Source organism: Caretta caretta, chromosome 9, assembly GCF_965140235.1.
Source record: "Caretta caretta isolate rCarCar2 chromosome 9, rCarCar1.hap1, whole genome shotgun sequence".
Lineage (NCBI taxonomy): Eukaryota > Metazoa > Chordata > Testudines > Cheloniidae > Caretta > Caretta caretta.
In genome coordinates, this window is record NC_134214.1 from 44,867,092 (window position 1) to 44,880,719 (window position 13,628).

The 13,628-nt window shown below is 41.5% G+C and overlaps 1 protein-coding gene across 6 annotated transcripts in view; it reads left to right on the forward strand.

Moving 5' to 3' along the window:
* The window catches only part of MAP6D1 (MAP6 domain containing 1), a 29,080-nt gene extending 15,801 nt beyond the window's left edge, over nucleotides 1-13,279 (forward strand). For 2 of the 6 annotated variants that reach the window (XR_007358454.2, XM_048864256.2), the window contains 2 exons: nucleotides 5,408-5,525; nucleotides 6,853-7,232. Coding sequence is in view for 2 of the 6 variants with exons in the window: in XM_048864256.2 (XP_048720213.1) it covers nucleotides 5,408-5,525; nucleotides 6,853-6,873 (139 nt within the window). In the remaining 4 variants the exon portion in view is untranslated. Of the gene's footprint in view, nucleotides 1-5,407; nucleotides 5,526-6,852; nucleotides 7,233-11,036 lie in introns of those variants that run through there. The other 4 variants (XR_007358453.2, XM_048864254.2, XR_012669903.1 and 1 more) reach the window with 2 other exon arrangements.
* Nucleotides 13,280-13,628: the final 349 nt, after the last annotated feature.

A 13,628-nucleotide genomic window follows, 5' to 3' on the forward strand; every position in this document is an offset into this window, starting at 1 on the left:
TTATGGCTGTCACAGGTGTTTATTTTGCAGGTCTGGCTGGTAGCCCCAGAAAGGTTGACACTTTATTGGAAAATACATTTCAGAGTCTGTGGGTGATGAGCTGCACTTTGTGCAGAATACTGCACCCAGCAAAATTAAATAGTGCAACCATTATTTGGGTATTTGAATGGCTTGTTTGCCATGGCCTACTGTCAGGGATTCTGGGTGTACGCTGGTGGGTTAAACACAGAAGAGTGAAGTGACAACACAATCAGCCCAAGTTGGAGAGCACACACAATACAGGGACTGCTCTCACTACCTCCTTTCAATTGCAGATGGCCAAGTAAACGTTTAATGGCAACCCTCCTTGTAGAGCCTAACTAAAGCAGGTCAAAAAATTTCAAATGCATTTAAAAAAGGAAAGGGGAGGGTGCTTCAAAAAGTGTTTGCAAAATGTCCTCCCTTTTTTCCAACCAGCTCTAATTCTAGTCATCGAGGAGGCAGGCTGCTTCCTGGGAGCTGAGCATGCACTGTATATTATATCCATTCCCAGTGATGAACTGCCAAAATCTGAAGAACCGGTTCCTTCAGTTGCTCTGGGTCTTCGGCGGCACTTCAGCAGCAGGTCGTTCACTCGCTCCGGGTCTCCGGAGGGACCCGCCACTGAAGTGCTGCCAAAGACCTGGAGTGCCGCCGGGTGAGTAAAAAGGGATTCTCAAGGGGAGCTTCCCCAGCCGGGAGCTCAGGCAGGTCGGAGTTTGCCCAACCCTTAACAACCGGTTCTAAACCGGCTTCTAATTTTAACAACCAGTTGTGCTAACCGGCTCCAGCTCACCATTGCCCATTCCCCTACCCTTTGTGTGGTGTGTCTGTTTTGACTGTTAACTCTTGAAGTAGGGACTGTCTGCAAGTCTGTGATGATGCAGTGCCTAGCACATTAGGGTTGGGACCTGAGATGGGTCCCAGGCACTACTGTAGTGAACATGACTGTTAATATCCTTACGGATCTGTCACAAGAGATCACCTACCAGCATGTCAGTGTTTTCAGTTTAACTTGGGGGGAAAAAAACCTAACAGACTAGAGGCTGCAGAGAGTGTATGTCAACTGTCACATTGCAGTGGCTTAGCCAGTAGATTTCTGCTCTCTTGAGTGTGTCAATCAAACTTTGCTTGAGGAAACTCTGGTCTGGATTTGCAATCATTCATGCTAGATCAGGTAGTTCTACCACATGATAGCCCAGATAATTAGATGTACCAATGAGACAAGAATAGGGTTGGCAGAATTTGAGTTTTATTTTTTATAGTGTTGATGGATAATATCCATGTTTATTTTTAAGCATTTTTAATTTTTATATACTGTAGCGCAGTGGTTCCCAAACCTTAACAACCTGTGAACCCCTTTCACTAAAATGTCAAGTCTCACGAACCCCCTCCTAAAAATTAATATTTCCAGGGATTTTCTCCTTTACCTGAGTATAAATTATAAAAGGAGTGATCTTGGAAATATAAAATTTGTTTTTATGACATGCTTATTACACAATATTTATTAATTATTATTTATCATTACAGTATTATTACACTATGAAAACGGCAACATCTCACATTTCTGTGATTGTACTTATGGGTTTTCCCCAGAGGAACAGGAAGAAGAAATACATTTTTTAAAATAGGCAAATGTGGATGTAAAAAGACACCAATTAGCAGGGGGCTTTGGTTGATCAGGTGTAGTACCTTTGTAACTTATTTTTTGCATCAGGTTAGATGAGATCTAGTTCTTATATTATGGGAACAAGGAAATAACTTTCCTTATTCACTTTCTCCACACCACTCATGATTTTATATACCTCTATCATAGCCTCCTCTTTTCCAAGCTGAAAAGTCCTAGCCTCTTTAATCTCTTCTCATAGAGGCCCCGTTCCAAACCCCTAATCATTTTAGTTGCCCTTTTCTGAACCTTTTCTAATGCCAGTATATCTTTTTTGAGATGAGGGGACCACATCTGTACGCAGTATTCAAGATGTGGGCATACCATGGATTTATATAAGGTCAATAAGATATTCTCCATCTTATTCTCTATCCCTTTTTTAATGATTCCTAACATCCCGTTTGTTTTTTTGACTGCCGCTGCACACTGCGTGGACGTCTTCAGAGAACTATCCACGATGACTCCAAGATCTTTCTTCTGATTAATTGTAGCTAAATTAGCTCCCATCATATTGTATGTATAGTTGGGGTTATTTTTTCCAATGTGCATTACTTTACATTTATCTACATTAAATTGTTGCCCAGTCACTTAGTTTTGTGAGATCTTTTTCAAGTTCTTCACAGTCTGCTTTGGTCTTAACTATCTTGAGCAGTTTAGTATCGTCTGCAAACTTTGCCACCTCGCTGTTTACCCCTTTCTCCAGATCATTTATGAATAAGTTGAAAAGGACTGGTCCTAGGACTGACCCTTGGGGAACACCACTAGTTACCCCTCTCCATTCTGAAAATTTACCATTTATTCCTATTCTTTGTTCCCAGTCTTTTAACCAGTTCTCAATCCATGACAGGATCTTCCCTCTTATCCCATGACAACTTAATTTATGTAAGAGCCTTTGGTGAGGGACCTTATCAAAGGCTTTCTGGAAATCTAAGTACACTGTGTCCACTGGATCCCCCTTGTCCACATGTTTGTTGACTCCGTCAAAGAACTCTAATAGATTAGTAAGACATGATCTCCCTTTACAGAAATCATGTTGACTTTTGCGCAACAATTTATGTTCTTCTACGTGTCTGATAATTTTATTCTTTACTATTGTTTCAACTAATTTGCCAGGTACTGACATTAGACTTACTGCTCTGTAATTGCCAGGATCACCTCTAGAGCCCTTCTTAAATATTGGCGTTACGTTAGCTATCTTCCAGTCATTGGGTACAGTAGCTAATTTAAAGGACAGGTTACAAACCATAGTTAATAGTTGCACAATTTCACATTTGAGTTCTTTCAGAACTCTTGGGTGAATGCCATCTGGTCCCAGTGACTTGTTACTGTTAAGTTTCTCAGTTAATTCCAAAACCTCCTTTAGTGTCACTACATCAGTCTGACTCAGGTCAGCATGCACTTAGGACCCAGGTCCTAGGACCTTACTAGGAGGGTTGGTCAGAGCTTGAGTCCCACTGTGACTTGGGTCCAAGACCTGTCACTTTGCAGTCTGTAGGCAGCTCAAGCCCGACCCAAGTCAGAAGGTCTGGGTAGTGTAGCATGGATGCATTAGCATGGCTGTGAGACATGGGTCCAGCAATTGGAAGCTTAAGTTTACAAGACAGTGTGGACACTCAAGCACGGGTTTGGAAACAGAGATTTCTTAAGCTTGTATTCCACAGACCTAGGTATGCCTTTCCTGGAACGGAGTTGTATACCTCAGGATCCTCTATCGAACGAGACCCATCACTGGTCCTGAACAGACTTAAGAACTCATTGCAGTCACCTCATCTGAATATCCGCCAAGCAGTGAAACATAGGATAGCAAAGCACTGAAGTACCCTGGACCCTAAAGCTTTATAGCATGCTGAGACTAGGAAAACATGTAGTGTTTTAAGGCTGTATCTAGATTTAAAAGTCTAGTGTAGAACCAGGCAGTGTATATTTTAATCACATGCTTAGCTGAGCAAGATAAGTCTACACATTTTAAAAACACACCTTTAAATCCCAGTCTAGACAAAGCTTTAGCAATGCATTTTAACTATCAGTATTTTAAACAGCACTTCCCAACTAATATCAACAGGGCAGTCATGTTGAAAAAAAAGAGTTGGTTGGTTGTGATCAAACCCTGGTAAAAAACAATCTATTCTCCAAGTCCAGACACGGCTTAAGACTCTGAACTGTAGCCTTTGCTGCAGTAGCAGTTAGCATAATTTTTGCTTAAGACTGTTGAATTGATTTTGATAGAATAAATGGGCCCAGAGAGTCCATGACCGTGTCACTGTACAACTTTAAATAGTTCAGCAAGGCTCAGAGTTTTGAGTACAGACACCTTGGCCTGCTTAATATCATGGCAAAAACCATTAGAAAATCCATGCCAAAGTTTGGTGATGTATTGATCAGGATACACAGGACACACAAGACCAGAGGTGATGAGCAGAATGGTGAATAAAATAATGTGAGGATGGACTAATCAGGCTTAATTTCTGACCCACCAATTTTTGGTCCACTGATCTCCAGTTTCCCACTCCTTTGTTTACCAGGCACAATCTCAGCATAGTCCATGAGTTATATCGGTAGCCCTTTTTGTTTGGGCTAATTCAGTCTGTCTCCGTTTTTGTACCTTTTCCCATCACCATTCATTGTTATGTAGTGTTCCAATCACCTATAAACCTTTATCTGCCACTTCTACACTTAGACACACAATTGGGGCTGGCCAGCTATCTCCCATTATTACAGCAGAAGACACACAGCAGACTCCCTTAATCCTATTCCAAACAAGCAGACACATTTGGCTACTTCTGAAGGCTCCAGAATGGCCTAATTGAGAGCACTAGTTAACCCTGTGACAAAGGTGCAGAGGACCATGGTGGAGGGCCAATTACTGGATAAGCCAGACACCGTAATAGCCACTTTTGAACCCGGTTGAACACTGCAAGCAAGGTATGGCAGCCGCTGCACCCATCTTATCAAACACAGCCATACTCCATGCTCACACAACCTTTTCCTTCCTCTCCTTCAGTCTTAATGAGCCAAGCTTTCCAACCTCTTAGCCACATGAAAATAACGGCTGAAACATCAGATAATCCATAATGAGGCAAAGAGGAGGTGCAGCTTTGACACATGAATAGGGAGAACACTGCACACTGGCAGATGTGACTGCATCCAAGAGGGGTAAAACCAGATAAAGAAACATTAAGAAAATCATTCATTGAAAGCAAGTGAAACGCTATGGGGCTGAGGTGTAGAATCAAGATGCTCGAGGCAGGAAAAACAACTTTTTCCAGGAGGAAATCAGCAAGCGGCTCTAAAAGGGAGAATGAAAGCTCCAGCAAGTAGGTATAGGATGAAACTAGTGCAGTCAGACCTAGTCCATCTAGGCTGTTCTATACCCTTCATTGAGCATCAGCTTTTTAAGGAATACAGCATGCAGAGCTGGCTCGGGAGTCTACTTTTATTAGGTGTTGGAGTAAAAGTGGACTTAGCAGACTGGTTTGATTTAACTGTGTTGGAAATTATAAGTAGGGTGACCAGACAACAAGTGTGAAAAATCAGGACAGAGGGGAGTCTTATATAAGACAAGCCCCTAATATTGGGACGTCTGGTCACCCTAATTATAAGTAAGCAGTTCCCAAACTTACCTTTTGTATTTATTTGCTCTCACACTGAGCAGAGGTGCCTGCTGTCTGTACACTGCACTAATTCTGTATTCTGGGTCCTTCTGTTTTTACCAACTTGTTTCAGGCAGGAGTATCGTCCATGGACCGGAGCCAAACCGTCGAAGCCCATAAAGACAAAGCAAGGCTTCATTATTCCAGAAGATCATTTTGTGCAAGAGACTAGCTACAGGGCAGATTTTAAGGTAATTATACTTTTTTACAAACCCTGGAGGCCTTTTGAAGAGAACCCAAAGAAAATTCCATACCCCTTACATATTACCAATGTATTGTGGTTAGAAACCAAGCCATGACTTGAGCAAATGCTCTTCCCTCATTTGCACAGTAGTCACCTCTTGTTTTCAGAGAGACCTGGCGGAGAGTCTTCATAACCGTTAATTCAATGCTAAGGACAAGATTTTAAACTACACAGGAGTCAGGAAGTTCAAAATTATGGTTCCCACAGTAATCTTGACTCAGACATCTTCTTGGTCCGTAGTACTGTGTTACTGTATACAATCAATTTAATACCATCTGTACATGTGCAGTGTAGTCAAATTATGCTAACGTCGATGTTATCTGTTGATGTTAGGGTTTGCTGTGAAGCACATCTAACTTTGAATTTCCTGATCTGTGCATTTAAAATCTCAACCCTGACATTAATACCGCATTGTGTGCACAAACCTACGTTTGTAGGTATGCATGAGAGTGACGGTGGACACTGGGGCCACCACCAAAAAAATAAATAAATAAAAAATAGAACTGAGCATCTATGGACAGAGAAAGAGACTTCAGTCTCCAGTAATATCAAGATACCTGTTCTAAGCAGGGAGTGAGATACAGAGAAGCTGGGATCCTAGAAATGTTAGGATTCCCTGAGCTTTTTCATCCTCTTTATAAGACACTGTACTACACTATATAACAAGCTTACACTTCCTTGCCTACAAAGCAATTCCAAGGGATGCTGAAAAACCTACAAGCAAACATTCTCTCTGTTCAGGAGTTTCCCTAAGTCTCTCCTTAAATGTGTAAAGCAAACAGCATCCCGCCAACTGAGAACAGATTACATGTGAGCAATACCCCACTCTGCAGCCTTCTGCAATGCTACAGTACTTAGAGCCCAACCCCAAAGTTGGCCACAAGCTGCACCATCGACCTTGAACAGTAGATGGACATGCTCTAACAGGCAAGACAGCCTCAACACTGCTGCAAGGCAAACCCACTCTGTCAACCTCCCTCTCTCCCATTTGCTCCGAGGGGTATAGGAAGGTTTCTCCTGGTTTCTGTGGTGCAACAAAATGGGAAGGATCAGTGATGTAGACTCATTAAAACGATGCATTTTAAGGCTGGAGTCCCTCTCATCTCACAGATGGCAGAAGATGAAGTTACTTTTTTCCTGTTCACCAAAAAGGTCCCCCTCCCCCAAGCCTTGAGCTGAGAGAAGCCCCAACAACTAGAACTAGAATTAAAAGCCAAGGAGCTCGGAAAAAAATTTCAAACTTCAAAAATCTGCTCTGTGTTTTATTTCTGTAGGAGGCCCAGATCCATATTTGATCCATTGCTGTTGCATTTGAATACAACCAGCATCGGCCATAAACTTGAGACACTGGCCATACAGCAACATCATGTAGAGAAATCTAAATCTGGCAGAGGCGGTAGGGGTGCCAAGAAGCAGTGCTGCAGAGCTTACATCTCTTTCTGCTCTTCTGCCGAGTCCACTGGCACGGTGGCATCTGGTCAACTTGAACACAAAGTGGACACAAGCAGATCTCTGTACGGCTCTCTCTACCTTTCCGCCATTTGAGGAAGGGTTACTTGGGAAGCTAGGTGAAGAAATGGATTGTGCAACATTGCAGAATCCAGCCCTGGCCACAGAATTGCTCTCCAGCTTTGATTAAAAGTAAATAAATACATACGTTTGTAGCCCTGATCATTGCAAAGAAAGCCTTCCAACTGTGAACCCAATTAAATAGCTGCAGTGGAGTCTCCCTGGTGGTGACTGTCCCATTCATCTCCAGGGGATGTTAATTTAGAAATCAAATGGGGGCAATTTAAATGTCAACACTTGACCATTTCACTGTGGATGATTTTAACGAACATACAGCTAATGTGCTTATCCTGTAATTGCAAACTGCCTTCCCCTTTTCCAGCGGCCTAAACTTCCAGCCTGCCTCAGACAACCCCTGCAGTGCACTTATATGTTTGCAGTACAAAATTCTGTAGCACATTGAAAATGACAAATGTAGGAACAGCATAAAATTGAATGTAATATCAAGGCCACACAAGGGACAAGGTTCTGCTTGTATTATTCATTTTCATATTTAATTCAAGAGCAGCCTCTAGCCCTTTAAAAACTTACTTAAAGATGCCACTGACTCGCCAGTCTGTTGCACTGGGGTACTGCAGAATGAACAGGCATTTCAGCAGAATTTAGGTCAATTGGACATTTGTGTACAAGGAGCCTGGCCTACAGAATCTGTCAGAATAGCAGGCAGATGGTACCACAGGAAGCACTGTCATCACAAGGGGCTGATTGAGGGGCAAAGAAGAAAGCATTACAGCTGAGCGCCAGAGACTGTTGATTTTCCATAGCAAGGGAGGAGAAGAGAATGGTGCACAATATTAAGGCTAAGTTTTTCAAAGCCACCTGGAGGATTTGGACTTCCAGTTCCCACTAATTAGCTGATTCCATATCCTGATTCTGGTGCTTTGCTGAGAACTGGATTGAAGCTGAAACAATTTATTAACTCCCAAAACATTTAATGGGAAGTTGAGCATCCAGATCCCATAGGCAGCTTGAAAATATCTCAGTCTAAAATGTCAAATAAAGTTGTGTCAGCTTCAGTCCTGTTCTCAGTGAAGTACAAAGTGTTTCAATACAGCCAAACTTTTTTTGGAGCGGAGAAGCAACGCCTGGGATGTGGTATCAGCAGTAGGACTCCAAGAGATTAAAGAAGAGAGAAAACAAGTGGATGTGAAGTCCACAAAGAACTCTCCAAATGAGGATCAGAGTAGTTTGCCTTGTTTGAGTCTTTCATAGACCAGAGTTAAAACTCATAGTGTGTTTGAATATTAAACTTTGGCCACAGTTTGTGTGATCCCCATCAGACGTTATTAGAAGAGTTGACATTCTTATGGAATGCAAAGATAAAGGGTCATAAGTTGCTGAACGGGAGCATTCTGGGCCTGCTGAAAAAAGAGGAAAGAGACGGACAGCAACAGCAGGATTGTAAAGGGGGGAAAAGACCTGCTAGAATCTCCGTGCTTGCAAGCATAGGTTTTAATACTCAAACAGAGCACAAAGCTGACCAAAATGTTGCAGTGAAACAAAAAAAACTTCCAGTGCTTCCACGTGACCTATGGATGCCGTGGGAGAGACCAGTTACAGACCCAAAACAGCACTTACTCCAGTCATAGGCGCCGACCACGGGGAAAAAAATAGCAGGTGCTTAGTACCCACTGGCAGCCAATTCCCCTCTTCCCCAGCACCTCTCGCCTCCAGCAGCCCTGCTGATCAACTCTTCCTGCCCACTGCAATCAGCTGTTCCATGGTTTGCAGGAGGCACTGGGAGGAGAGGGGCTGGGGCGTGCTCAGGGATGGGGTCGGAAAGCGGTGGAGTGGGCACGGGGTCGAGGGTGGAGCAGGGATGGGGTCGAGGGTGGAGCGGGGATGGGAAGAGGTGGGATGGGGTGGGGGCTTAGAGGAAGGGAAGAAGTGAGGGTGTGGGGGGGTGAGCACCCTCCGGGTAGAGGGGAAGTCGGCATCAATAACTTCAGTTATTGATCGGAGGAAAAGATAAAATCTGAAACACATATGCATAGAGAGAAACCACCAAGGACACAAAATATTGAAGCTCTCCAGACTGAGCCAGTAATGGCCCTGTCTCCCAGAACAGCAGAGTACAGAGGCTTTTCTGTCATACCCAGCAAAGCAAACAGCATTATTGTGAGGAAAACAATAGCTTGGCATGAAGATGATGCTTGGAAACAGCTAGATCATATAGAGTGAAGATACATTTTGAAGTCACTCGTGTTTACTCGGCCATAGAAGACCTTTAAAAACTATTCAGGCTTTTCCTTTTGCCCAAGCCCTGGCTTTGCTACACATGTGTGATTCAGTTAACATAAGAATAGCCATACGGGGTCAGACCAATGGGTACATCTAGTCCAGTGGCTGGTACCAGATGCTTCAGAAAGAATGAACAGAACAGGGCAATTATCAAGTGATTCATCCCATCATCCAGTCCCAGCTTCTGGCAGTCAGATGCTTAGGGACACCCAGAGAATAGGGTTGCGTCCCTGACCATCTTGGCTAACAGTCATAGAATCATAGCAGATTAGGGTTGAAAGAGATCTCAGGTCATCTAGTCCAACCCCCTGTTCAAAGCAGGACCAACCCCAACTAAATCATTGATCGACCTATCCTCCATGAACTTATCTAGCTCCTTTTTGACCCCAGTTATACTTTTGACCTTCACAATATCCCCTAGCAATGAGTTCCACAAATGGTTTTACAATAACCTGTACGTAGGATTTAGCTTGGGTTTTCCAGCTTTGATCTCCACAGTGGCTTTGTTTGTGATATTATTCTCTTCACCAGCATTTAAGACTCATCCCCAGAGGAATGCGAAAAAAACAGATCAATAGCTAATTTCCTTTTTTCCCATGTCCTGTTCTTATGCTCCTCTTCCTTGCTCCTCTTCCTCACTCCTCCAGCAGCACTGTTAGAGTAATTAAGACCAAACAAAACTTACATAGTTATGTTTGAGGCCAGCTACCTTCTGAATCCTGGGCAGGAGACACAAGTAAAGACAATTCCATTTAAATTCAGTTAGTCTCTTATTATGTTAAGAGACAGGCTCTTCAGCTATCCTGCATCAGTAGTTACCATCTGTTCACCACAGTGATACTACACTTAGGGTGAAATCCTGGCTCCATTGAAGTCAATAGGAATTTTGCTCTGGAGTCATCTCTGCCATCTCTCTCACAGTCCCTATTTGAAGAGCATACAATGTTACCAGAGGTAAGGTATCACAACCAAGCAAGGAGAATATTCAGAATAGTTAACTTTTCTTCCTGAATGCTGCATGTGTGTGCCCAGACTGCAGTACACTTGCTATTTCATAAAGCACTGAGCTCAGACATTTTTGAAGAGAGGTCTCTTGTTGGTGTCCTCCAAGCGGTTCCGACTTTGCACCATGCAGACCTCTTCTCCAGTCTCTGACTTTAACCAATCACTAGGCCTTTATGTATTTGCCTTTATGTTTGTGTGAAACAAATGTTAGCGAAGATTTGTGAAAGAGTCAGTAGTTCACTCTGTGCACATTGGCTAGGAAGCCATTAGCAACCTGCCAGCAAGAATCACTCAAACATGCTTGTCTTGCTATTGTAGACAGAGCCTCAAGTCCTACCTGCACCATAACCTTTAACTGTGTTGAAGGACGCAGTTACAACGAAGCAGCCCATCCAAACTGTTCCGGTCTTGCAGTGTGGATCTGACTGAACCAATTTTTTACAGTGATCTGGAACTGTGCTATAAAAATGGTTCAGTCTCATCTACAGTTCCAGACCAACCTGTGTCAGGGGACTATTGTATGACACAGTCCTCCAACGTGTTTTATTTTACAGTGGAGAGGAGACCAGACACATTTGGGCCAAGAACCAACATGATTACTTTACCCAGAAGTGGTGCTAATGCATATTATGTCCCCTTTTAGATTCCAGAAGCGAAGACCAAGTTTTCCCGCAACCCTTCTGCGGTTTTCCAGGCTCCCTCTCGTATCCTCAACGTGTGAACCTGGATCTGGTTCACGTCCAGGCAGCTTAAATGTGGGTTGTTTGTAAAAATGTCCTGCTATGCAACTTTCATGCAGGGTGTTAAGATCAAAGAAACAATATTATCAAAAGCAGCTACAGTGAGTAATGATATATACATAATATCTGTGAATACACAAATCACGAAGCACTTGATTTGGAACTGGCAAAACAGACTGCAAGGGATGACCTAGTTTTTGTAGAAACAGGCTCATTACTATGCCAGCTGGTATCACATTAGGAGATTGACTTTGGGCAGCAAAGACAGCATTGCAGACAATGCCCCTACAGTTAGCTGCATTTGTGGGGGGGGAAAAATCACAAATGGAAATTATAACTAAAACCAAAACCAGTGCTATTTAACAGACCCGTCTACAGTAGGTCAGTGAAAGAGATGGTGAATGATCCAAGCTGACTTTTGAACTTGTTTTTATTTTTTTTAAGTTTGAAATAAACAAGAAAGCATCTCACACATACATGGAAATACTACACCAAATAGTATAACTTCCGTGGCTGGCATGGATTTCAGTGGTGTTTTAGAAGTTTTTTGGCATGATAATACGCTGAAAAAAAAAATCAGACAAAAAGTCACTAGGGCTTCGTGGCTGAAAGCTGAATATTTCAAAGTTGGAAAGCCACCTTAGGTGTAGTTTGAATTTCTAAAGAACAAACAATAGCATGAGAGAGAATCAAGAAAGTCCTGAAAAACAATGCCTCAACTTGGCTCTTGTCTGACAGCAAACTCATTAGGTCAGCTCAGATAACTACTGTGGATTGTATGGGCCAGAATCTAAAATATTTATGGATGTAATTTGTAATGGTCATGCTTAAGGTATATGTATATAGTGTACATGGATTTTGCATAATGGAATCTGAAGATTCTTTAATAAAGGGATATGCTTAAACTTTTATTAAATACTATTTGCTTATGCAAGATGGAAAATATATTGCCTTGAAACTACTGAATTATTGCCTGTATATTGGTAATGCTAGTGCTAAAAATAACCAGAGATGAATGTTACATGGATACGCTATTTTAAAAAAAAGCAGAATGTAGAATGTAATTCACACCTTCATTTTTAAAAATGGACCATTTTAAATTTAATTATTCTAAAGATTACCTTTTTTTTTAAAAGATAACTGATGTGGAATTAACTTTTACTCATTCTGTTTTAATAACCCTTTCCTAGTGCTCGTTCATCTAGATTGTGATAAGCTTAGAGTTTTTATCTAAAGCGTTTATGCAATATAGTTAATCTATTTCTAATTTAACATTTTTCCTAATTTTCTTTCAAAAATGTCATATAGAAAAAAGTTATAGTTTGTGTGTTAGAAATTTGTCTATTAGAATGAAAGGAAATGTTACCCTCAGACTTGACCAGTAATCAGTTATTCATTCATCTGCAACGAAACTGACTTTGATAAAATGGGAAGTTACAGAAATTTTCTCTCAACATTTTCCCAGCTCAAGTCAAAGGCTGGTTTAGTGATCCTTTGGACTATACAAACACAGTCACATTGCCAATCATCTCCATAAGAACGACTCTTGAACTGGAGGCTGGTGGACTATATTTGAAATGTATCTAGAACGTACATTGCATTAGATAGGAATTTAATGGAGCCGGTTCCATTAAAGCTGGTACGATTGAGCCACTAAGACTCAACCGTGAGTAAAGATAATATGCCCATTAATGTCAGTTTCTTTGGGATGGGGGATGAAATTTCTTGCACTCTTCAGATTTTATGTTGGGACTTATTGCCAGATGAATCTGCAGTATTTAACATCAGTACTTGCAGAAAAAAAAATGTATCTATCTCATTTTGGGGTGGGGGGGGAATCATAATTTTTTCTGGAAACTGACAAATATTCAAACTGCACTAAATGTTTTGCATGTTAAATGTTTCTAAGAAAAAAAATGTATAGTCTGCTTGATTAATCTGTTTATAAAGTTTTTAACAGTTCAGTTAATTTCACTCTTGGATTTTACTATTAGCAAAAAAACCCCAACACATACTGCCTACTCAGTTTGTTTTCTTAATTTACTATATTTCTACAAAACAGTTGTAAACAAACTGGTAATACATGAAGCTTGTATTTTATCAAATGGACTGAAAGTTAATTTAATAAAATGTATTTTGGCTACTGGTTCTTTTTCTAATCTTAATTTTGATGTAAAACATAGCATTGCACATCGACCTTCGACAAAAAGATCTGTAACTATTTTTGTGTAGATGTGTACTTAGACACATACTGATCCAGAAGACAGACTGTCTCCTAAATCACTCAAAACAAAGAAGGAAGTCCAAAATAATAGAACTGAGCAGCCTGCCTAGAACAATGACGCTGAGCATTAGACAGGTGGAGAGAAGTGGAATCACTCAGTCGATGTTATCATTGTCTTGGAATGCCACAGTCTATCAGACTGGGAAAGATTAAAAAAAATCCTGCACATCAGCAGAACCCCTCAGAAATCCTCAAGGGAAAAAGAAAAAAA